Genomic DNA, 27,156 nt, shown 5'->3' with positions numbered 1-27,156 from the left:
CCAAGGAGAGATTGCGTCCCGGGCTTTCCCTCTAACCCTGAAATGGACCTCTAGGGGATGGTTCACGACCCTCAAACCGAAGTCAATAGATAGCTTTGAGGAACTGGCAAAGCAGTTCTTAACTCAGTTCATGCCTAGTAGGAGACGTTGGCGCCTAGCTAGTGCAGTCAAATCGCAACCTCAGACTAGTGCACAATAATTTAAGTGTATGAGAAGAAGAGAGAGAAAACGAAAGTCGCTACCCTATCAAAATAGGCGGTCAGTAATGCAAGTATCATCAGACCAGCTCGCACTGAATTGAGGACTGCACGACTATGAGAAAGTGAGTCGCTGAGTTAGCAAGAACCGGCGAGTTGGAGCCAATGGTAACAGAACGGTCAAAACCAAGAAGGCATCAGGAGACTAAAAAAAAATCAAGGTGGAGTTTCAGTCTAGAAAGAAGCGCCGTGTTAATGACTGTCAGGATAGGAGGTCGAGGTCACCCCCAAAAGGCAATCGGAACAAGGTGCCCAAATGAGAAATAAAGACTATAGCGGGAGGTTTTGCTGGGGGTGGTATTTCCACATCCAACCAAAAGGCATATGCACCGAAAGCAAGATATGAAGAGATATTCGTGGCGGATAGAGCGCACAAACAACCAAAGCTTAGCAATGAGCGAATGGTGATATCCTTTGAAGAGGCGGACAGGGAAGGAGTCTTGTATCCGCATGACGATGCTCTAGTAATAACCATCGTAATAGCCAATTATACAACCAGGCGGGTACTACTAGACAATGGGAGCTCGACTGATATACTGTTTTGGGAAGTGTATGTCAAAATGGAGATTGATGTTGGCAAACTGAGGCTCTCCCCTACGCCATTAAAGGGTTTCTTAGGGGATACTATCCAGCCTGTAGGGGCAATCACGCTTCCAGTAACGACAGGCACTGGGACTCAGACAGCAACCACCATGACCAACTTTTTAATAGTAAAAGCTCCTTCCTCTTACAATGCTATATTGGGAAGACTAACACTCAACCATTTGAGGGCAGTAACATCCACCTACCCTCTCACGATGAAGTTCCCAACCGATAGCGGTGTAGGCGAGGCAAGAGGCAAGCAGGCCCTGACTCAAGAATGTTACATGCAAGAACAAAGGAAAGTCAAGAAGGAAGTCTGCATTGTGGCAGGACAAGATGGGGCCTTGCCGCCCCTCCCACCACCTATAGCGGTAACTTACAAGAGAGATATAGAAGTCAGGGATGACCGGGTTCAGCAACATACAGAAGTCAACGAACCTCTGGAACTCGTGATATTATACACTGACTGCCCTAGGATTACTACCTACATCAGGACACAAGTCTCTCCAACAGATAGAAAAGCCCTAATACAGTTGTTGATCGAACACAGGGATATCTTCGCATGGAGCCATGAAGAGATGCCCGGTATAGACAACGAGGTCATTAAGCATTGCTTAGGCGTGGACCCAATGCACAAGGCAGTGCGACAGAAGAGGAGATCGTTCAGCGCAGAGAAGTACACCGCCATTAATGAAGAAGTTGAAAAATTGCTCACAACTGGCTTCATCAGAGAAGCCCACTACCCGGAATGGTTATCCAACGTTGTCATGGCAAAAAAGGTGAATGGGAAGTGAAGAATGTGCGTAGACTTCACCGATTTAAACAAAGCTTGTCCTAAAGATAGCTTCCCTTTGCCGTGCATCAACGTCATAGTAGATGCTACAGCAGGGCATTATATGTTGAGCTTCATGGACACGTATTCAGGATACAACTAGATACAAATGAATGCAACATATGAAGAAAAGACATCGTTCATAACAAACCGAGGGCTATATTGTTACCAGGTTATGCCCTTTGGCCTGAAGAATGCAGGGGCAACCTACTAAAGGTTGGTGAATCGGATGTTCAAGGAACAGGTTGGGAGATCTATGGAGGTCTACATGGATGAACTGCTAGTAAAAAGTAAAGAGCCCGCCCAACACCTCGCGGATTTACGAATGGCATTTGGAGTCTTACGTCGTTATAAAATGAGGCTGAACCCAACGAAGTGTGCTTTCAGGGTACAGTCGGGAAAATTCTTGGGCTTTATCGTGTCTGAAAGAGGAATTGAATCTTCTCTAGATAAGATAGAGGCCATAATCAATTTGAAACCACCGAAAAATCTGAACGAGACTCAACGACTAGCGGGGAGAGTGGCTGCCTTGGGAAGGTTTATAGCCAGGTCAACAAAAAAGTGCCTCCCTTTTTTCCACGTAGTGCGGAAGGTAGATCCTTGGAATGAGCAGTGCGACGAAGCATTCAAAAGGTTAAAATAGTATCTGGTCAATCTGCCCCTTTTAAAGCAACCAGAGAAGGGTGACATACTTTACACATACCTAGCAGTCTCCTCGCACGCTGTATCCACCGTTCTCGTAAAGGAGCAAGGAACCATCCAACATCCAGTGTATTATGTGAGTAGAGCACTCAGAGGAGCAGAAGCAAGGTATCCTTGAATTGAATTATTGGCATTTGCCTTGGTAGTGGTAGCTAGGAAACTCCATTCTTATTTTCAAGCCCACATAATAAGGGTATTGATGGAGGCTCCATTGGTGAAAGTTCTGAGGAAGCGGGATTGCATAGGAGGGCTGATAGGTTGGTCAATCAAGCTGAGTGAGTTCGATATAGAGTATGAGCCAAGGAAAGTAATTAAAGGACAAGCAATGGTGAATTTTGTGGCAGAATTCTCAGACTTTTCCCAGGAGGAGGCAGTAGCACCATCAGGGAAGCCGTATATATTGTTTATAGATGGATCGTCTTGCTGGTTAGGCGGAGGCCTGGGGATACATTTGTTGAGCCATGACGGCCAGGAATGGTATTACATGTCAAGCTGGCGTTCAAAGTAATGAACAACGAAACTGAGTATGAAGCACTTATAGCGGGGTTGTCTGTGGCTGCCTAAATAGGGGCAATTGAAGTGGATGCCAGGTCAGATTCACAAGTGGTAGTAAATCAGGTTTTGGGCCTGTACGCTACTAAGGGGCGGAAAGTTAAAGAAATATTTGGCACAAGTTGGGGAAATACGCGATCTCTTCTCATATTTCGCTATAACTCAGATACCAAGAACGGACAATGAGGTCGCAGACAGATTGGCAAGAGCAGCATCAGGAGGGGAGGAAGTACCCCTATCATGGCAAGTCAAGAGAAGGGTCGTCAAGATCCCAACTGTTGGCATCGAGATAAGAGTCCTAGGGTCAAGCACCCCAGATTGGGCAAACAGGGTAGTAGAGTACTTGGATGAAGGAAAATTGCAAGAAGTAAGAGAAGAGGCGAGAAAGATAAGGAAAAGGGCAGCAAGATTCCTACTCATCGATGGAATAACTTATAAAAGAGGTTTCTCTGTTCCTTTACTGCGATGCATCTCCGCACAAGAAGCATAGTATGTCCTAGCTGAGATACACGAAGGGATATGTGGAAATCACAATGGGGGAAGAACATTGGCTAGGAAAGCGGTCTAGGCAGGATATTACTGGTCTAATGCTCTAAGGGATGCACGGGAGTTCACCAAGAGATGTGCAAAATGCCAAACTTACTCACCCGTACCACATGCCCCTCTGGAGGAGTTAACATCGGTAATAACACCATGGCCTTTCACCCAGTTGGGGGTAGATTTGGTGGGACCCTTTCTGCAAGGAACAGGTGGTGTTAAATTTATGATAGTTGCTGTTGATTATTTTACAAAGTAGGCAGAAGCAAAGTCGTTAGCAACAATCACAGGCAAAGCCGTGACAAAATTCTTGTGAAAGAATGTCGTCTGCAGGTTCGGAATTCCCCAGAGTATTATAACAAACAATGGGCGCTAGTTCGACTTAGACCACTATAGGGAATGGTGTGCCGAGTTAAGGATCAAGGCGAAGTACTCCTCCCCAAGTCACCCCCAAGCAAATGGTCAAGCTAAGGCAACAAACAAGGCATTGTTACTCTTAATCCTTAAGAAAAAGGTCACAAAGAAGAAAGGGGATTGGGCGTACGAGCTACCAGGCTACTCTGGGCATACAAAACTATAGCAAAAACTCTGACAGGAGAATCCCTATTCACACTGGCATACAGATGCGAGGCGGTTACACCAATGGAAGTAGGGTTATCAACCTACAGAACGAGCCAATTCTCGGGTGCCCAGAATGATAAAAAGATAGAAGAATACCTTGACTTACTTGAAGAAGAAAGAGAGATGGCAAAAGCTCGAATGCTGCAAGAAAAGAAGAAAGCCAAGCAGTACTTCAATAAAAGAGTAAGGCCCAGGACCTTTAAAGTGGGTGACCTGGTTTTAAAGAAAAATAGGGTGGCTACCCAAGGCGAGGGGAAAATGGGACCCCAATGGGAAGGTCCTTACTTAGTAGTGGCCAACCGCAGGCCTGCATCATACCGGTTGAAAGACAGCGAGGGCAAGGAACTACCGCACCCATGTAACACAAAGCACTTAAAGAAATTTTATCACTAACTTTCGTGCTATTTTTTGTTTAAGTATTCATTTTCTTTGCTTTTTTCCAATGTTTGCATTATCACCATTTATGAATATATTTCATTTTATTCATTGAAAATGTGTACAAAGAGTTCCCAGGGTGAATACGGAGTCTACAAAAAGAAAAGTCAGTGACCGCCCGACCAGTAAACACCAAAGACAAGTCTTAGCAGCTTGTACTGCCATAAAAAAAGGGCGCGTAGGTCCTCAGACCATGCTGGCCCTAAACACCAAAAACAAGCCTTAGCAGCTTGTGGTGTCATGAAAAAACGGTACGTAGGTCCTCAGACCACGCCGACCCTAAAGTACTAAAGACAAGCCTTAGCAACTTGTGGTGCCATGAAAAAATGGCACATATGTCCTCAAACCATGCCAACCCTAAACACCAAAGACAAGACTTAGCACCTTGTGGTGCTATGAAAAAAGGGTGCGCAAGTTCTCAGATCACGTCGACCCTAAACACCAAAGACAAATCTTAGCAGCTTGTAGTGCCATGCAAAAAAGGTATGCAGGTCCTTAGACCATGCCGACCCTAAAACACCAAAGACAAGTCTTAGCAGCTTGTAATGCCATCCAAAAAAGGCTCGTAGGTCCTCAGACCACGCTAACCCTAAACATCAAAGCCAAGCCTTAGCAGCTTGTGATGCCATAAAAAAATAGCGCTTAGATCCTCAGACCACGTTGACCCTAAACACCAAAGGCAAGCCTTAGCAGTTTGTGGTGCCATGAAAAAAGGACGCGTAGGTTCTCAGACCATACCGACCCTAAACACCAAAGGTGAGTTTTAGCAGCTTGTGGTGCCATGAAAAAATGGTGCATAGGTCCTGAGACCACGCCGACCCTAAAACACCAAAGGCGAGTCTTAGTAGCTTTTGGTGCCATGAAAAATGCAAGAATTAAAAGGACACAGTAGCCAAAGCATTCAACAAAGCAAATCAAAATCCATTGTTACAAATGTACAAAATATAGAAACACCAAAAAATTATCCACAGTCAAATACACAAGGGGCAAAATTGGTTAAGGGGCATTATTAGGCGGGAACGCTGGAGGCATGTTTATAAACGTGTCAGGAATTTCTTTCCGCCCAAACTCGTCAACCATGCGGCGGGCAATTTCCTCAGGATAGAACAATTCCTAGTCGAGAATCCTAAGGTTGGTGGCAGGATCAACCAGGAGATGGTTCCTCAGCCTTAAAATGCTGCGGCCATGCCCATAAGCAAAAGCGTCGTCTCTTGTAGCAGGGACGTGGGCCAATTGGGCACGAAGGCGTGCGACCTCCTCCTGAGCAGTAGTTAGCTCCCCCACCTTCTCAGGTAGACTCTGCTAGTAGACTCCAAGAGCTAAGTTTGCCTCCCGAAGACTCTCCTCGAAGGACCTATAGTTGTCTTGAAAACAAGCCAGGTCTCCACGAAGAGTGCCTCATCACGGGCAGCAAGCTCGAATCTTGAGCAAGAGCTCTCAACCTTAAGTTTCTCCTGAGCCTCTGAAAGTTACAGCCTGGCTAAGTCCCTCTCAGAGTGGAGGATGGACAAGGCGAAGTCACCTTTAGCTTTGGCCGCATTTGCTAGGCAGGCAACCTCACGTAGCTCCAGGAGTTCAGCCTCGCACATCTCGAGGTCACCTTGCAAAGAATAGGAATAACCCTCAGATTGCTCTAATAGGATCTTCAACTCCTCCCTCTCCTCAGCCAAGGCTGCCAACTCAGCTCTGTCAACTCGCCATCTCTCGGAAGTGCATTTGGCTATGTAGCATAATTGGCGATGCTCTTTAACCTCCTCCTCAAGACGGGAACGGTCAGCAAATATCCACGCAACCAAATCATCGATGCCCTGCAAGAAGAAAAACAAGTAACCAATATGAAGAGAGGCGAAGATACGAAAGGAGTATATGCAAAAGGGGACAAAAAGCATAATACCTCAGAGAGCCAACTTCTCAAACAGTTAGCCATCTAAGCAGTGGCCTCAACCTGGGAATTAATAGTGGTTGAGGAATCACCACCGCTGGCATCCCCCCTCACAATCTCGCCAGGGTCTGGAAGGGGTTCTCCCTTAGGCCTCACAAACAAAGCCATCGTCCTCCCCTACTAATCACCCAAGCGCACAGAGGGTAGAGCAAGCGTCAAGAAGGCCAGGTCAACCTCATGAAGACGGGTGTCTTCCTTTAAGAAATTCACACACTCCTCCTCAAGGAAGGAGTCAGTATCCCCGCCAAAAAATGAGGCATGGAGAGGAGGAAGAGAGAGTCTAGGCTTGCTACCAATTGGTGAAGGGGTTTTTCCCCCTTAGATGGTATCTGCTAAGCTCTCTGGGGAAGCTTGCCGTCAACCAACCCCGCCGCCTATTTCAGCTAGGCATGGAGGGACACTCCTTTTTGCACCTTCCACCCCATTCGAAGGTGAGGTGCCCTGTGTCTCCATGTGGCCACTTATTGGCAAAGCAGTGGCCGCTTCAACATGGGCAATGGTGAAAAAAGGGGGCAAGCAAGCTCCCACTGCGGTGATGGAGTCAAGGTTAAGGGTCGCGACCACTTTTGGGCTCAGCTCGACCTAACTCACCCACCTCTCCAACACAGGAAAGTCAAACATAGGGGCAGGAGCCGTGACAGGCTCTTGTGTCCTAGGCACGACCTGGAGAGAGGCAGCCAGATTAAAAAGGGCCAGGTTGGTTAAACCCTCCACGTCCCTCAAGCTACGAGAATGTGGCGGCGACGAAGAGGGAAAAGGCGAGGAAGGCTTAGTGGTATCAGGCGGGGTAGAACCCTGATTGTGGCTTTCCCTTTAGGATACGGCAAGGACCTTCGGTTGGGGTGATGGAGGCTCAATGGCAGCCAACTGCGTAGACGCCTAAGAAGGGGTATCCTCCTGCAACACCAGGGCCTGGACGCCCCCTGAAGACGCCAGGTTCTCCTATTGAAGAGAAGAAGGCGGAGAGGGATCTCCAGAGCGAGCTTTCTTTCGGCGACCACCAGCCTCATTCTTCTTCTAGATTCTCTTTTCCCTCTTTTCAGCGGCCTCTTCTCTCTCTCCCTCATTCTTTTTCTTACTCCTTTTTTTCCCTCTTTTCGGCGGCCTCTTCCTTCTCCCCCTCTTCCAAACGAATCTTCCTCTTAGAAGTTTCAGACCTCGAAGTTTTCTCAGTAGGCTTCGCCATGGGAGAAGGAATGGAGGCTGAGATCATGAAGTCACGCCCTTCAAAATAAGACCGGTTGGGGAACTTCAAGAACCGATCAATATGGGTGGAGGTCAACAAGAGGTCAGTCCAAGAACAAACTGTCTCGATTCGAGCCAATTCACGACGCGACAGAGGCTCCATTCTAAGCCACAGCTTCTTTTCATCAGGAAGAGTGCGCTAGATTGATTTGACTGGGAAGTCATGGAAAAATATTCCATGCCAGGGTATTCCCAGCCTTGACCAAAGATGAAAAAGAATTTGGAAGTCCACGCCTTAGCATTGGAGTGGCGAGTCTCAAACCGGGCCAATGCTTGCCCATCGCCTTTCTTACGGAAGCTAAGAACATTGCCCTTTGCAGCTTCCCTCAAGTTATAGAATGCCAAAAATTTTCGACCAATCAGGTTGGGATAAAGGTCTTCAAGAGCTTCCAAAACAATACAAGCGCAGAGGTACACCCTTAGTGCAAAAGGGTGCAATTGAGCGGGAGTCATGTTGAGAAGGTTCAAAATGTCACGGAGAGGGCGGCAAAAGGGGAGCCTCAACCCATTATGCAGAAGGGAAACATTAATAGCCACCCTACTGGCGAAACCCTCGTCGTCACAACATTCGAATTCAGGAACACTTAAGACAACGGTTTCAAGAATACGAAAGTCTTCCTGATTCTTAGCAAAATGTACCTCTCAGATGGCTGAGCTCCATCGGTATCCAATGAAAACCGTGCCCTCAGGAACCTCGCCTTCATTGTAGAGAGCCATTAAAATCGGTGGGAAGAGAGTAGTAAGAAAGATCAAGATAAGCGAAGAACAAAGATGAGAATGGAAAGGTAGAAAGTGTAACAAGGGAAGGAACGAAAGAAAGTGAAAAAGGGAAGTATTTGAAGGATAGAAAAATGCGAACCCAATAGATAGAAAAAATTAAGGCAACTCTGCACTGAAGAAGAAGACTAACTGATGCAAGGAAGCTGTCTATCTTCTCTGCCACAACAGCGAGAAATGATAGGGAATCCTCGATTTTTTAAAATAATAATAATAAAATCTTTTTGAAAATGAAATAGTATAAGTGGCAAGAAAAGCCAAGGGCCTAAAGACACCAAACCATGGGTGATTTGGGCCCGTGTCCGTGTCAACTTATTTTCCAAAGCACCCAGGCCCATGCGATCACACCTAGCACTCTTGCACTAACAAGTTTGATCAAAAGTGAATTCCGTCCGTGAGAAGGCGAATGAAATTGGCAAGATAATTGGAGGGACCATCCCAACTGAAGGGCCTTGGAAAGTACAAGAAGGCCCATGTATAATAAAAACCAAGAAGCCTAGAGGATGGGCCCAGAGGTCATAGAGAGATAGTTAGGAAGAGTTTTGAAGAGGGATATGCATAGCACCAGCTTTAACTGAAGGATAAAAAGAGCAGGAAGTGACACGATTATTCAAAATTTTAACTGGTGATTCGTTCTGATAAATTCTGAATGAGATATGCACGGCAAACGAGCCTATATATACAGGTAATCTTTAATAATTAAGGATCTCTCGAATACAATAAATTCTGAACTGACTTAAGCATCGGAGTATTTTCAGGAGGAGCCCCCTCAAGTTTCATCAGTGAAAATTGGCCGCACAGTAGAAGATTAGAAGTGAGACTCGTCCCTAACAAAAATGATATAAGATTTTAAAATTTAATATTATATTAATTAGTAATTTATTATATAATATAAAATTATTTTATATATAATTATATATTATATATAAAAATTATATACAATAGAAAAAATATAAAAAAAAATTATATATATGAACCAGTCCGATCCGGTTTTAGAAAAAGAAAAATCAGAACCGGACCCATTTTGACCGGTTTTAAAAAAAATAAAACAGGTACCGGACCGAACTAAACTCGGGACCGGACCAATCCCACCGGTTTGGTCTAATTCGGTCCAGTTTACCGATTCATTGGTTTTTTTTTTACACCCCTAGGTCTAATATTAAAAAAATTATTTTTTCATATGAATTCCAAATTTATTAATTTTTTTTAAAAGGAATGTGCGAAACTTTTACATTTTAGATTGAAAATATACTTTTCTTATAATAGTTTGTTAATATATATATATATATATATATGGGATATAATTTAAAGGCTTTTATATCACAAATAATCCATGTGTCATAATTTAATTTAAAAAATAAATTTTAAAATTTAAATTATAGAAATATTATGTTATACAGTATTGCTATTTTAATATTAAAAAAATTTTATGTGTAGTTAATTTTACGTATTTTTTATACATTCTATTAATATGATTGGTTGTATCACTTTTTAAATATAAAATAACTGTTTTGACTAATTATATCGATAGAGGGTATAAAAAATATATATATATATATATATAAACAATTGTAACAGAAACTTGATATTATAGTCTTTAATTTTTAAAAGAAATACGCTAGACTTTCACATTTTATATTGCAAGATTATGTTGTAAGACTGCTATTTTAATATCGCATTCGGTTTTTGAAGAAGCAAAGGGATCAGTTTCCGCCATGCGCGCATAGAGAAGCTTCGTGGCAACTTCGATCGAGTAGGAGTCTTGGTCTCCTACGTACATATATATTGACTCGCTAGGGTCGTTGTAAATTGTTAACTTTGTCGGTCGGCTCCGATCCATATGATTGACTACTCTTTTAAACTTACAACATGTATAATATTATAACATGCATGCTGCATGCACGAGACATTGAAAGTCTTCTCTCAAACACAATAGATAAATAAAAACAAAATTTAAGTCATACACTCCAAGTAGAATAAACGTTGGACCCACTTTTAGGTGGGTACGTACGTCCTTCTTGTATATACATTGAACACCGACATATTATATATTATATATAAGACTCATTTTATTTATAATTAATAAAATTTTTTTGTAAAGTTAATTTAATATATTTTTTTTATCTGTTCTATTAATGTAATTGATTTTAATAAATCACATCAATACAATATAAAAAAAATATATAAAAATATTTATATGTAACATAACTTTTATATTAAATATTGACATATTATATATATAAATTATTTAAATGGGTGGGGAAAAAAACATCATTTAACTATCTGAAAAAGTGTAAAATATTTCAGTGAATTTGTTTTTTTTTTTTTTTTTCGAAAAAATGTATGGGGAGAAAGGGTGTCCATGTGCAGGTGATCATAGCAGCTGACTTTTGTGACACTCAAGAAGATGATGATGATCACACGTTTTTGGGATTTTGGATTAGATGTCGGTGGCAATACTGGCAAAGCTACAAATTCAAATTCTAAGGCTGGCAGTGGTACCATTGGCCAGATTGTTTAATTTGGAAGTGTAATACGATTATATTGAATATTATTATGATATATGCTGCATTATAATTCTTAATACTTCCGCCTAGCTAGCTTTCATATATATCTAAACAAGGAGCTAGCTAGGTTAATTAGATCAAACACATACTCTTCTCATTATCTTTATATTATATTTTGTGTAAAAATTTAAAAAATTATAATGATAAAATATAATAAAATGTGACACTTTTCGAATCCAAACGAGGCCTAATTAATGTTTCACTACAAGAAAAATATTATTTATTTGTAACTAATTATTTCATGTTAAAATAGCTATTAATTTTTGTCAAAATGAATCTATTTTTTTCACAATTAAATAGTCATAAATATTCTTTTTTTTTTTCTTGTAGAATTTTCTTAATTAAAATACCTTTTATAGGTTCCAATTATCCCATAATTAAACTCGATCGATCGGTATGTTTGCCATCGATCCATGAAAGCACAAATAATTTCTGAGTTATATGGGCTGAGCAAGTTTTTCCTTCTTAAGCTTTGACAGTATTGATTATTAATATTCTTTATTTAAAATTTAATCATCTTTAATCACGTAATATTAACATGTGTGCGACGTCATATTATTTCATAATATATATATATATACGTACTCTATTTCTGATGTTATTCTAAATTCTAAAGTTGGAGTACTAGAAAATCTAAATTCCTTGCAATTAATTATACTATCTGATATGGCAACATTAATATAATATATGTATGTATGTATGTATGTATGTATGTATGTAGTACTCACTCCTACATATTCAAGCTCTAAATAATTTTGCAGGAAGCTAGCTAGCTAGGGTGTTGCATCGTCGTTTCTTAAACAAATAGAGCTGAGAGGATATGCATGCATGGAGTACTTGACATCATCCCTAGAATTAATGAGTTTATTCCCAAAGGAATATTATGATAATACATGATAGATAGTTCATTAATATATATATATATATATATATATATATATATGTAACAATTTGGTTTGATGATGTAATCTCATTTACTTTTGAGTTATAGAGTACGTGATCTCATCAACACGCGCGTATACATATATATTCAGAAGACTTTGAAGAAGAATATTATACGATCCAACAAATTAAGGTGCTTTGCATGCAATACCGCAATCAATTATAACTTGCTTTTCAAGAGAATAACTTACTGGCACTCCAAGTGTTAATTATCTTTTGTATATCTCTCTTTAAAAATAAAAAAAAATAAAAAATGATTTGTACAATTTTAAAATGTACAAGTTCTGTTTAATCATTTTGAAAAAATGAATAGTTTGGGACCCACATAAAAATAAAAAATAAAAATCTATTTGCTAATAGAATAATGTCAAATACAGTTATATGTTTAACAAGCGCTGTGCACTCTTTTTGAAAAAAAGTGGAATCTTCTATTAAAGAATAAAAATTCTATATATCGTCACTTTTGCGTACTTCTTGTACACTCCATTAATATGATTGACTGCGTCACTTTTTTATAATATAAAATAATTGCTTTGGTCAATTATATTAGTAGACATTAAAGAATTAGTTTTTTCATGTTGGTACTATATTTACTCACTTTTTTTAAAAAGAATACGCGTAACTTGCGTACTCTATAACTGTAAATATCATTTCACTATTTAATAATAGATCTTATTTTTTCCAATGAAAATTTACATATTTTCAGACTGTATATAACATTACTCAATTAAAAAATGCCTACATATATAAATTGAGTTCTTGAGTTTGAGAAAATTAGCATGGAATTAAGGAACATAATTAATAGATATAAAAATTCCAGTTGGGTTAATGATAGAACTAGAAGGAATGAATGCGACATAAGATTTTTCACATATGTGGATGGTGGCATATGCCTGTTGAAGAGAGAGAGCTTGGTTATAAAGCATGATTTTTCTCATTTTTTTAAGTTTATACCTTTTTTTTTTTTTTTTTTTTTTTACCTAAATGCATAAGACTTGGTCGCTGCATAAACAATTTTTCCCAGAGAGCGATTGTTCAACATACCAGAGGTTATCTCCCATGACATGAAATAAATACACCAGCTTAATGATCAGTGAAGTACCATGCCACTTGAACACATCATCTAAGCTGCCAATTAAAAATCACACATTGTAAGGTAATGTTCGTCAGCAAACGATCATTCCAATCGTTTAACCGATCAAACTGGATATTCTAATACAGAATGAAATAGACACAATATTAAATGCTCAATCCATATTGCTCAAAAACCTAATAAACAAGTAGACATACGTCAAGCTAGACCAAGGCCATGATAGATACTGACATGGTCCATCATGAAAGGCATGATCAAGGCCTAGCTTAAACCAATAACTCCGAACAAAAGTTGGTAGAAATATATACCACAAACTCTTTGTTTTTTTCTCTTCTTTAAAACATTTTCTGGACCTTAAAGCAACCCCTATCCTTTCCTGCTTGTGTCAAGTTTCATGCCCCATATGTTTTTTTTCTTTCTTCCTCTGAAATAAAGTAAAATGTAAATGACAAGTACTACTTGAGAAAGAGATGTAGGAGCTGAGGGAATCCGTCAACAGAAAGGTACAAAACCCATCCCTTTTCTTTCTTTTTTTATTTTTTTTCCCTTTTTTTTGTTTCCCTAAGCAAGTACAAAAACCATCTACGACCAACCAATGTAAACTCACCAAACTTTATTACATGGGGAAAAAACGAACCTTGACTCTCGGGCTGTGCTCTGCTCAGCTTCTCCTCCATTTTTATTAACAAAACCGCGTTTCAAACATTACAACCTCACACCCCAATAATAAAAAAAGCTTTGCTTTTTTCACATCTTTTCATCTATAGTTTTTCCCTCTCCCATTAACTCTGATCTGTCTCTCAGATTTCTCTCGCTTCCACCATGCCTAAACCACCTTTCCTTCTCTTCCTGATGTTCGTTTCTTGCTTATTTTCCTCCTTCATAGCCAGCAAAGCCACCATTAATGCCGCCACCACTCTCTCCCAGCAATTCAAAGAGGCCCCAGAATTCTATAACTCCCCGGATTGCCCTTCCATAACCAACTACCTCGAAGAAGATGATGCAGAAGAAGATCAAGAAGATGATGAGAGCAGCCGCCATAACATCAACCACAAGAACAATGTCTGCTCTGATAGAGCTGTACATGTAGCAATGACTCTGGACACCCAATACATCCGGGGCTCCATGGCTGCTATCCTCTCCGTCCTCCAACACTCCTCCTGCCCAGAAAACATCTTCTTCCACTTCGTCGCCTCAGCCTCTGCAAACGCCTCCCTCCTGCGCGCCACCCTCGCCCACTCCTTCCCTTACCTCAAATTTCAAGTTTACCGCTTTGATGACTCTCATGTCTCCGGCCTCATCTCCACCTCCATCCGCTCCGCCTTGGACTGTCCTCTCAACTACGCTCGCAGCTACTTGGCTAATCTCTTGCCTTTGTGCGTTCGTAAAGTGGTTTACCTCGACTCCGACCTGATCCTTGTTGACGACATTGCCAAGCTCGCCGCCACCCCACTGGGTGAAAGTTCCGTCCTCGCCGCTCCAGAGTACTGCAATGCCAATTTCACGTTGTATTTCACCCCGACGCTTTGGTCTAATCCATCTTTGTCGCTGACTTTCGCCAACCGTAAAGCTTGTTACTTCAATACCGGCGTGATGGTGATCGATCTTGACCGGTGGAGAGGTGGAGAGTACACGAGAAGGATCGAAGAGTGGATGGAGCTCCAGAAGAGGATGAGGTTATACGAACTGGGATCTCTGCCGCCATTTCTGCTCGTGTTTGCAGGTAACATAGCTCCAGTTAATCACAGGTGGAACCAGCACGGACTCGGCGGCGACAACTTTCGGGGACTTTGCCGGGATCTACATCCTGGTCCGGTGAGTCTCTTGCATTGGAGCGGGAAAGGAAAGCCCTGGGCTCGACTAGACGCGAACCGGCCTTGCCCATTGGACGCTCTTTGGGCGCCATACGATCTGTTGCAGACTCCATTTTCTTTGGATTCTTAAAAAGTGCAGAAATTACACTGTTCTTTGAGATCAAAACCATGGAGTATGCTCTCTCTGGCGCCTGTTTAGTCGGAGGGCCAAAGGAAGAAGAGAGAATCGAAACCGTTCATACGTCTTTTTGCAAGGAGTTTTTTTGTTCTTGTAGATCATATACAGGATTCAAAGCTCAAACCCAGCTGGGAGCTCAGAACATATAACAAAATAAAACATAAATAAATATCAAACACATCTCTCTCCAACTTTCAATGTTCTACTTTTGTACAATAATAAGGCCAGAGAAGATTCGAATTCCCAGAAATGGGATTCATTAATCTATTTGATATATGATAGTTGTATCAAAGTCCATGATCTGTACAGCAAAAGAGCTATTTTTGCTTGGTTTAGTTCTCTAGAGAGAGAGAGAGAACAAACATGTAAATAATTTCATCTCTTTTTCTGAAACCTTCTCAGCAAATCTTCGATCTGCTTCATTGGAATCAGTGTTTTGAGTTAAGGTTTTGCATTTCCTTCAATTTTTTTTTTTTTTTTTCTGCAGCTGATCATTGATTGATTGGGATTTGGGAGATGAGTAGAGATAGTCAAAATCAAAGGAATTATGAGAACAAAAAATGCAGGAGACTCCAAACCTATGACAGATTTGAAAAGATTGTGTACGTACGTAGATTTTACTAACTAATCAATCAAAACAATATTATTAATTAATACCGTAAATTCTTGATATTACATATTCTAAATATTCAAGTCATAATTTTTTTTTTTTAAATAGATTTTTATAACAATTTTTTAAGTTTTATGATCCATTTTTATTGTTTGGTAAAGTATTGAATATATGTTTTCTTGGTGGATTGTGGCTGGAAAGACACTTAAGCCAGCTGCTGTTTTTGAATTCGAATAAAGTGTTTGCCTGAGATTAATTAGGAAATACCTCATGGCTAGTGATGATCAGAACTATTTTATATTTAAATGGTTTTAATATCTTTATAAATATTTGTTTAAATTACAAGATCATGAGTAGTCTTTCAACCATATTCATGAACAAATTTTATTTCATGGTAAATTAAGACAAATTAATTTTCCTAAATTCATTCCTCCTTTATTTTGAAAAATATATACTTTAAGAGAAATGATATTTGCAGTCATAAAGTGCCCAATTAATGCTACATACAATCATAATTTTCTTAAAGAGTGCACGGCCTTTGCACAAACTATGAGTGTATGTACTATTACTCATTTTTAAACTTTTGTATTAATTACTATTTTTTAAAACAAAAATGATTGAAACACAAGAGGAAAATCAAGTGATGCTGTGAAAAGTTTTGCAATATTGTTCATTCCCTGTAGATTTTATGCGTGATTGAGTCAATAATTTTTTTTTTTTTTTTATAATTTGTAGAAAGAATTATCAAAATTGGCACTTTACATCTGGAAAATTTACACCCTTTTTTTAGATATAATCATTAAGATCATGGTCAAGAAATTTCTACATATTCTCCTGCAATCTCATCAATATTAATTATTTCCAGCTTGAGTCCATATATTGACACATAACCTAATTCCAAGTGACCCATTACCTAATAATCATCTCTGATTTCTTTGACAATACCCACAAATTAAACTTTTTAATAAAAAAATAATAATGCTAAATACAATATTAGAATATACAATTTTGCACGTTTTATTTAAATAAAAATACAGTCTATTATTAAAATAAATAAATTTTTTATTTAAATATTATTTTTATTTTTTTATTTTAAAAAATAAAATACTTAAAACTTATCCATCCAAAACTATAAATATCATTTTTTTTAAAATTACTAATCATTAATAATGACTGGCCTCCTTCAAATATTAAACATTTTATGGGTCAAAAGCCAACCTGTAAGATCCCTTCTTCAAGTCTTTTACCCGAAGATTTTTCTTTTTCTTTTAAAAAAAAAAAAAAAAAAAAGGGGTGGGGGGAAGTGTCGGTAGGGTAGGAAGAGAAGGAGCAAGGAACAAGATTGAATTAGATGAATGACACGTGGTATGCTTTAAGATTTTCAGAGTTATGTACGGTATATGATCAGGATCAGCAAGTGGTATTCTGACATACGGTCGGCGCACCTTTTATTCCATACATGTCGCTCTACTTATCACATTGACCATTATATATTTTCCCCAATCGAAAAATAATATTAAATAAATAAAATAAAATAAATAAAAATATAAAATATTCCCAGTTGTCCTTTTATTATTTTAAATGCTTCTTTTTATAATAATAATAAAAAAAAAATAGTGGACTTCTTTTTTGTTTTGTTGGGTTTACATGAAATTCTTCGACTAGTAGGCATGTTTCCGGTCAGATTCAGCTGAATTTTCCTATGTATGACTAGGGTGAACGACTTGAATTTCAAAGACCTCTTTTATGGGGTCATGGGGTCTATATTTATAGTTCCCTTTCCATTCGAATTCATGAAATTTCATATTCACTATTAATATGCAAAACAACCAAACTTTTCACCTAAAATTCACTTTAATATTATATAGATAAATAATATTAATAATTGTAGAGGACGTAAGTACCGTGCAATCGCTTTAAAAAAGTGAGTAAATATAAATTTACATAAAAAAATTAATTTTTTAATAATGGATTGGATTCTACTCTTTTTTTTTTTCAAAGCAATTGCGTACTCTACGACTATAACATTACTCTATTATATAATAAAGGGTTCTTTGTTGAATTAATACTTACCAATATAAAAATTCTATTGAGAAATTAAAAGGAAATGAACTCCTTAAAATTTTTAGTTTATTGTTTAGGATAGAACATTCTAATTTCAACTGTTAAGGTTTGTAGTTTGAAAAATGCTAGATCTACATAAAAATTATAAAAGTGAATATATAATTAACTGATTAAATGATTTGATCTAATACATCAAATTATTAAAAAATGAAAAAATTTAATTGCAAGTATAAGTGTGCACTAATATGTGTATCAATCTAATGTGATTAGTCAAAAAGTAGATTTTATTGTAAACAATATTAATATAAATTTTAAATATGAAAAAATCAGTATTAATACGCAGATTAATACACAACTTTGTTTGTACGTAACAAAACTCTTAAAAAATAGATTTAACATCTCGTATCAAATCATGTATAATTGCTAATTTATTTTTATAATTTGATTATTGCATCATTTATTGCTTTAAAATGTGTTACATGTGGCAATTATTAAATTGATATAATCATTGTTGATCCTGTGTGTAGTCATGTTCATACCATTTTTCTGAGTTAACATTTAACTAACTTCCTTATATATGAGCTTGGTCGCCGGCAATTAGTTGGGGGGAATTAAGAAAATTGAAATACATCGTGGATGTATATCAAACATAGGTTGAAATGTCCCTTTGAAATGACATTTTATAATTCAATATAACAACTTTGAATTAAAGGTAATCATTTAGTATAAAGTTGGTACGGAAGTTTCGTGCATTTTTTATTAAAAAAATAAATTAATTTGAAATTCACGTAAAAAAAATTCATTTATTAATAACAGATTTGTATATGCAATATTTATATTTCTTAAAATTGTATTTAATATTATTCTTAATTATAAATTATATATAATTATTATTTTTAAATTTTCAAATGTCATTGTTTCTTGGTTTTAGGTAGATTTTTGTGTGTTAGGCTGTACCTATCAGGAACTGCAACTTCTTGGTAGACCATTACAAAAGTTTAAAAAAGAAAAAAGAAAAAACAACTTGCTTTGATTCTGCTAATTCCTTCCCTAATAACGAAATTTGGAATGATTTTGATTTTCTTTTGTTTATGTTACTTTTCTGTCTTAGACTGTATGTATCAGAAACTATAATGTATTGTTTGACCATTACAGAGATTGAAAGAAAAATCAGAGAAGAAAATCTAGCTCCTTGTTTTTGTTAGACTTCCTTTTATGCTTTGTGTAGAGGGTAAGTAATCTCAAAAAATAAGATTGTGACGAGGGCATCACATTAGTGTAGAGATGAAATTGATTTAAAGGTAGTTAAGTCGGGTAGAGAGTTCTGACTTATAATTTATCGGTTTAAATTTTTTACAATTTTGAAGGGATTCTCTACAATTTTCTAACTCGTAGATTTTCTATAATTTGAGGAGAGAGATACATGTAGCTTGTGGATTCTGTATCATTATATACAACTTCCAGACAGTGATGACCCTCTCAGATCAAGATCTCCTTAAGTTATTGTATGAAATTGAGGGCCTTAAGTGAAAAAGAGACTGATATATAGAATGAATTCTATAACATTAGTTAAATTCCATATAAATATATCAATCAGAATAAAATGAATATTAAATATTATAAGACTCATTTTAAGCGACTATCTCTTTTTGAATAAATAAGAAAAATATGAAGAGTTTTATGTTTTAATGGTGGCTAATTTGAGAGCTACGCTGCTCCTTACTCTATTCTTTCAGATCAAGTTGGCTCCATGTTTGGGTAGTTGTCCTGTTAGATCAACCTCACCTTTCTTTGTAATGGTTCCCAACATTCTAAGCAGCTCTGGTTTTAGATCAGGAAGAGCTTTCAGTCCTTTTTTTCTTTTTCTTTGAGAGATCAAAGACTTGTACTCCCAGTTATCACACATGTCAAGGGCTCTCTATCTTCTGGGTTTGAATCGTTGGATTTTGGGTTGCTTCACTGACGGAGAAGGAAAAGTACGAAGGGGAAAAACAATATCAACAATATCTCAACCTTAATTGAATCACTATTTTTATGTTTTTTTTTTTTTTAAAAAGATTAATCCGAAGAACTTGAACAATGCCTCCATCTAGTGGAAATTATGACGAGTAATGCTACATGCAGTCGCTTTGAAAAAAAAATGAAATTCACTATTAAAAAATTATTTTTTTTCATGCGGGTTCCATATTTACTCACTTTGTTCAAAATAATTGAGCAATGCTTACACACTTATAACTTCAACTATCATTTCTCTATTGCTATAGATATATTCAAAAGCCCTAAATAAAAAATCATTACTTAATTTAATCAAAATTAACCAAATTAATAAAAGAACCCAACAATGTTCAACAAATTCATCATAATGCACAAGTTTAGATAAAAATAGAGAACAAAAATATATATATATATTTTTTTTTTTATTTTTTTGTGTCGAATGTCGAGAATGAATGTTATAAAGCCTCCATAATATAGATTGTGAATAGTCATATAGTAAAACAATTTGGGGAAATGACATTGTAAATTTATCGGATGATTTTTTTTTTTTCTAGAAAATATATCTACTTGCATAGGCACCAAAGAAAAAGAAAAAAAAAACATGTAAAAAGAGACCAAAAAAATTATCACGAGAATTTTAAATTTTATTAATGACAAAAAAATATATATGCAAGTATAAACAAATTATATATTGAGGAAAAAAAAAAAGAAACCTTAGAAATATGAAAAATAAATAATGCTAAAAGCAAAGAAAGGGTATTTAAAAAACTTGTTAACAAACAAAAATATTTCAAAATGAGATTAATGTGTTAAGAGCTGTCTTGGGGGCTAAAGAAGATTATTTTGGGTGCACCTTCACAAAAATTAAGTACATACTACATAGTAAGGTTTTAAAAAGATTGGGCCATGACCTCCCAACCATCTACATCATCCCAACAAATATTTTAAAATAAATTTTGTTATATATAAGTACAGTCGCACACTAATCTGTATACCAATACTGATTTATTCATATTTAAAATTTAAATTAATACTATTTTCAATAAAATCTACTTTTTGACTAATCATATCGCATTAGTGCACAGATTAGTGTACAATTGTGCTTGTAATTATATTTTTCCTTTTAAAATAAGAGAAATTTTATATAAAAGTCTTACACTATATGCATCCACGTAATCAATACGCGATTTGTCTTTTTTATCATTTTGTGTTAATACTTAAATATGTGTGTTTAAATAAAATAATAAAAATGACAAGATGGTTAGGAAGAAGTGTGTGGTGTAATGCTTTTTTGTAACATTTTTCTTAAAATAAACAATACAGCACATAAAATAGAAACAAATAAGGAAATGAAATCTAACGATTATAGTTCCATAATTTCTTGATTTGTGGTTCAAAAAAGATTGTCACGAAGACAATTTTGTCGGCATTGGAGATTAATTATCAGTACTAAGATGTGTTGTACTACTATTCGGATAAGTTTTTTAAAAGTGAAATGCTTTAGCTATAAATTAAAATTAAAAAGAAAAAAACATAAACAAAAATAAAAGTAAATCTATAAATGATGTGATATATTAAATTATAAAATTACTTTTATTTTAAAATAGATCTAACATATTACATGAAATTATGTAAATTTATAAATTAACTTTTATAAATTCTGTCATCACTTCTCTTTTTAAAATACTCTGGTTGTTTGTTCTTTCTTAATAATCATTCCACATTTTCACTAAAGGCTCTTCTTTTCACAGGGTTAGCCAATCCCCACATAACACCGCCTACGTGTGTAATTACAATGCCTTGGTTATTTTGGCAATTTGCTAAAAACAAGGTTTTGCACTCTTTAAGGAAGGTCTTTGTTTGTGTTCAGTCGGTTAACAAACAAAGCTGTCAGTGACATGCAGTACTAAAGACGAAGGCAAAAGGGGGAGATTTTTTACAATAGGCTTTTGGAAAATTTGAATGTTATGAGCAAATGGGTCGAACCAATGAGTTTTTCCAAATGTCAATCAGTCTCCAATTAATCTTCTAGGTTAAATTTCTTCAAATTCTCGTTTATTTATTTTCAGAACGAGTTCGGATTTCTTTCGAGTGATTAGGTTTTTTTTTTTTTTCATTTGAATTTGAATACTGGGAGCTACAGCTCCCAGTTTTTTTTTTTTTTTTTTTCTTAGTGATTAAAAAAATTGTTTAATATTATTGTGAATTTTTTATTTTTATAAAATGATGTGAAAAATATTAAAAAAAAAACAAAAATTAAGCCAAGCAGGAGCTACTAGCGGTGGCACTAGCAGCCCCCTTTGAATTTCTATCAGCATGCCTTCTTTCATTCAGTCCACCCAGAAATGTGTCAATAACTCCTCTTTTAGATCCACTGCCGCAGCAGGTTGGCTTCTTCCTCTAGGTGGAAGGCCAAAACTAGTCTCTCAATTTCTGTTCCTCAGGCGGAGCCAGATATTCGAAGTCCTAGTCGCCAGCCGAACAGTTGGGGTATATGGGAAAAACCGAATTTGACTGATTGGCTTGCCAAAAGGCTGATCTTGAAGAAGGAAAGAGTGAAGATTCCTGTCACTAAGATAATAATTTTCTTGGTGTTTCTTGACTCATATAAACACTACTTCATAGAAAGCAAATCAGAAGAACAAGTAGAGATTGATATTATAAATACAATACAATTTGATATGGTACTCATTTAAGAGATACACAAAGTCATGACAAATGCAAGAAACACAAATAATATATAGAATATGTCTGCAGTCTCTATTCCTAGATCTCTTGCTCGTCCCCTGAATATTTGGAGCCCTACCTCTCTCCTCTTAAACTAATTACCAGAGAAAAATAGGGAAAAACAAAAAAGAACATCTTAATGCTACATCCCATAATTTCTCTTAATGTTTTAATTCAACATCCTTTGAATTCAGTACAAAGTTCAGTATATTTTTCATTGACTTGGTATACAAATTATAGACGTGAGATGACTGTACCTGGTTTTCAAAAAGAGAATTAATATTTACAGTCGTGGAATGCACAAGCGCCGCGCAATCCTTTTGAAAATTGCACCTAATCGTACAGCCTACTCGATAAAAGGACGTCAATGTGGTTTAGGGGTGGAAAATCATCATTAAGTAACATTTCTTTTAAAAGCTTGGTAAACTGGTGAACCCACAACATGTATGTGGCCAGAACCAAATCCCAACCTACTAGATTCATTTTTTTAACACAAAAAAAAAAAAAAAAAAAAAAAAAAAAAAAAAAAAAAAATTGACAAGTAGAATGATAAGTAGTAAATTATGATGCATGTGAGGGCTTCTCAAAGAGTACCCATATGTTAATTCAATTGTCTCAGGTGTATCAAACTGAAGAAAAAGAAAACAAAAGAAAAGCACTTCCAGCTTCCTATTGGACAAACTCTTTAATAAGGAGCTGGGTTTATAATATAAGTCTGTAGATTCATTGGGTTCCACATGTCGCCACCTTATAGCTTTTAAGACATTCAGCAAATCGACTGCTCTTTTCACTGTAGGAAAACCATTATGTGGAGTTAGATATGGCATGCAGAATACTCACCAAACCATTTAAACATGAAGGAGGATACTCTGCAAGTACCTTTGCAAGAGACAGAATCAGAGCATTGCTGATGGGAATTTCTCCTGGGTATTTCGTTAGGATTTATATCCAGCAGCATTTTTTTTTTTTTTGCAGTAACAAAAATCATCTTTGTACTGAATATATGAAATTTTAGACTGCACCCCCATGGAAGCTACTTTCTGAAACAATCCAAGCAGTCAAATTACGGCTTAGCTGGTTGACTTTTGGAACTAAGAAGCAACATGTAGTTTCATGATGGAGAAACAAGAAATGCACTGTCATATGCTTTGGCATGGCACTAACTAAAGGTATGTTTGAGAACACAACTGTTATCAGACTACTTCACTACTATTCACAAATTATTTCACTAGTATTCACAAAGATACATTTATCGGTGCACGACACAATTAGGCTCCGTTTGGATGCTAAAAGTATCTGGGATCATCTATGAATAGTAGTAAAATACTTTATGAATAGTAATAAATAATAGTAAACTATTTGTAAATAGTAGTGAAGTAGTATGAGAATGGTTGAATTCCCAAACATACCTAAAAGACCAATCTTGAACAAATAAGTACTTATAAAAACAAACAGTTGCGACAAAGAAGCAAATATTTGACTGTTTACAAGGCACATTACCTGGTCCTCCAAGAGACCATAGCTCTCCTTACTATAGAGGTCACAACTCCAGTGTTTCAATATCAATGTATGAGGATGCATATTCGAGAACAGAAGGCCAATGCAAACTCAAAATGATCTATCTGATAGAATGAAATCCCAACAAACTCTTGGTTGCCTGAGTACATAACTCAAAGCTCCAGAAGCGTAACACTCACCAGGATTCCCCTCACTATCTGAGCACTTGGCTGAAACCACTGATTCATGAGAATATACCAGAAGAGGGACACCTCATCTGCATCCTCAAGAATCTTCAGAACTTTCCACGTATCCAGAACTGAGGTCAGTGTGAACCAAGTTAGGGTACATGACAGGTCTATGGCCATGCCAGCCTTGAACATTTGGTCCAAAAGCTTCATGGATTCTTGCTTTCTCCTAGCTTGCAAAGACCATTGATCAATGCAGAAGAGGTAATAATGGATGGAGCAATCCGTTCTTCAAGCATTTTCTTTTTCAATTTGCAGGCCTCAATAGTATTACCAGTTCGGATGTAGTGACCAATCAATATATTATAGGTAACAGCATTAGGGGTTAAGCCCTTAACGTGAAGTTTATGGAAAAGATTCCATGCTCGATCCATATTTCCCGACTTACACAGGCCATTTATGAGAGCATTATATGTAGTAATGCTTGGAATAATATCCTTTTTCAGCATCTCATCCCGTAACTCAAAAGCTTCATTAATATTGCCTGCGGCAGAACATGCATGAATTAGGCTACAATATGTAAAATTATCGGGACTAAAGCCCTTAAGCGACAAAGCTGATAATACTCTTCTTGCATCAACAATCGTCCCAGACTTGCATAGTCCCACAATAGCTATATTGTAGACAATATTGTTGGGTAGAGAAAAACCTTCAACACGTTTGTCAAATGAATCAGCAATTTTAAAAATGTCTGCATGTGTAAAGTCATCCTCGAGAAACTTATTAAAACAGCTATCATCTGAAACAATACTAAAATCAACCATCTTCTGCAACAGCATACTTGCTTCATCAATTCTACCAAGCCTATATAGGCTGCTCACAATTTTGCTGCAAATAATCATATTGGGGGAAAACCCCTTTTCCATCATCTCAAAATATGCCATAAAAGCTCTATCCAGCTTCCCTTCATTGCACAAACCAGAGATTATGGTGCCATAGGTAACAACATTCGGGGATATTCCCCTAGTCTGCATCTCCGCAAGAAGATCCATCACCTTATTTAATTTCCTAGACTTAAAAGCTCCACAAATAAGAGAATTGTACATTTCAATGGAAATAAAATCAACTTTTCTTTCCGCCAACTCTTTAATTTTTAAAGCTTCTTCAACATTTCCAACTTTACAGTACCCATCACATAAGGTCCTATATGTTACTCCATCTGGTGAACATCCCAGCTCCTCCATCCTGTCAAGAATCTCCTCTGCTTCACATAATTTCCCCATTTTACAAAATCCATTTATCATTGTATTGAAAGAAATTATGCTCTTAGCAAATCCTAGTGCTAAAATATTTTTCCAAAGCAGAATAGCCTTGTCAGATTCCCCCATCTTGAACAGTCCATCGAGCAGAGTACAATAGCCAACCTCATCCGGACTAACACCTCTACTCAGCATCAAATGCCAGAGATGCAAAGCATCATCCAAGGCACCTGCCTGACATAAACCCTTGAGAAGAGTATTGTAAGACACAACAGTTGGCTCAACTCCTTTCTGAAGCATCTTCTCACAGAGCTCGAAGGCCTTGCTTACATGGCCTTGCTTACAGTATCCACCCATGAGAGTGTCATAGCTATAAGAGTCTGGCCTTAAGTTGCATGCCACCATACGCATAAAAACTCCCTCTGCTTCACGTAATTGACCAAGCTTGCAGAACCCATTGATCAAGGAGTTACAAGTAAATATATTCATTTTGAAGCCCATCTCCAGCATCTCATTCTGAACCCTAATAGCGTCATCCATTTTTCCAACTCGACAGTATCCATCTAACAACACCCCATAAGGATGCTCATCCATAACCACCGACTCCTCCTCCTTCATCCTCTGAAGTATGCTCTTTGCTTCCTCCATCTTACCTTGCTTGCAGTAACCCTTAATTAACAAGGTGTAAGTCACCGCAGTCCACGAAATCCTCCTTTCAGACATCAACCTCAACACCCCTCCTGCCCCTTCCACATCTCCCAAATTAACATACCCATCAATCAAGCAATTATAAGTAACAACATTCGTTTTGAAACCAGAATTCTCCATTTCTTTCAAAAACTCCAGGGCTCTGCCCACTTTCCCCTCCTTACAATACGCATTGACCATTATAGTACACGTAAAGACATCCGGCACAATCCCAATCCTAATCATCTGATCATAAACTAGCAACGCGGTATAACTTTCCCCCTTTCTAACCAGATTACTCAACAAAGAGTTACAGGACCGCAAACTTGGTATACGTCCGTGCTTCCCCATATTATCAAACGCATGCAATGCATTCTTTATCAGACCCTTTTCAGCATAAACCTTCAAGATCATATCGAAAACAGTGGGGGAAAACGTAAATTCTTTGTAAACCCTAACGAGCTCGTCCCAAACAAAAAACGCCGAGTAATTGTTTTTAGAGAGACGGACTAATTCGTTCAGATACGACCTTGTTTCGTCGTACATTCGAGCTCTCGACAATATGTGAACAATTTTACAATAAGCTTTAATACTAGGTCTACCAATTCGTTTCTTGGAGGCTAACTTGAAAAATCCTAAACAAGCGCTCGGGTTCAAACGAAGTTTCCGAAGAACGGTGTCCATAAGTTCCTCGGAAAACTCGAAGTACAGGTCACCAAGGTCATCGAAGCGATGAAGGACGAGGAGTTGCGAGATCCGGTCTAGCAATTCGGGTCGGGTCAGCTTGTACTCATCCCGGAGCTTCCTGTGGAGGGTAGGGGAGACGTGGAATAGTTTCTGGGGTTGGATACGAGATAGCCGGAGAGGAGAGGAGGACAGGGAGTACCTGAGGAGCATTGGAACCGATCTGGATCGACTGGCTCTGCGAAGAGTGTTGATGTAGCTGCCGAATCCGTACGATATCGCTTCAATAGAAACATTTTCTTTTTTGAGAAAGAGAAAACACCAGTGTGCAGCCTGGAGCATACCCCCCCTCTCCCACTTTCTTTAGTG

At 37.3% G+C, this 27,156-nt stretch overlaps 2 protein-coding genes across 2 annotated transcripts; one reads left to right on the top strand and one right to left on the bottom strand.

Moving 5' to 3' along the window:
* Positions 1 to 13,673: 13,673 nt before the first annotated feature.
* LOC122295441 (probable galacturonosyltransferase-like 1) lies at positions 13,674 to 15,527 on the top strand. Its single transcript, XM_043104458.1, has one exon. The coding sequence runs from the start codon at positions 13,907 to 13,909 to the stop codon at positions 15,026 to 15,028; it is 1,122 nt and encodes a 373-aa protein (XP_042960392.1). The 5' UTR covers positions 13,674 to 13,906; the 3' UTR covers positions 15,029 to 15,527.
* A 7,487-nt stretch (positions 15,528 to 23,014) lies between these two features.
* LOC122296521 (putative pentatricopeptide repeat-containing protein At1g19290) lies at positions 23,015 to 27,139 on the bottom strand. The gene is given in 4 exon segments (XM_043106292.1): positions 23,015 to 23,262; positions 23,352 to 23,512; positions 23,973 to 24,381; positions 24,384 to 27,139. Coding segments are annotated over 2 exon segments (2,985 nt in total). The 5' UTR covers positions 27,130 to 27,139; the 3' UTR covers positions 23,015 to 23,262; positions 23,352 to 23,512; positions 23,973 to 24,142.
* Positions 27,140 to 27,156: the final 17 nt, after the last annotated feature.

The sequence above is a fragment of the Carya illinoinensis genome, chromosome 15 (genome assembly GCF_018687715.1).
Source record: "Carya illinoinensis cultivar Pawnee chromosome 15, C.illinoinensisPawnee_v1, whole genome shotgun sequence".
NCBI lineage: Eukaryota > Viridiplantae > Streptophyta > Magnoliopsida > Fagales > Juglandaceae > Carya > Carya illinoinensis.
Note: the sequence above shows the minus strand (reverse complement) of the source record. Positions and strands in the feature narration are given on the sequence as shown.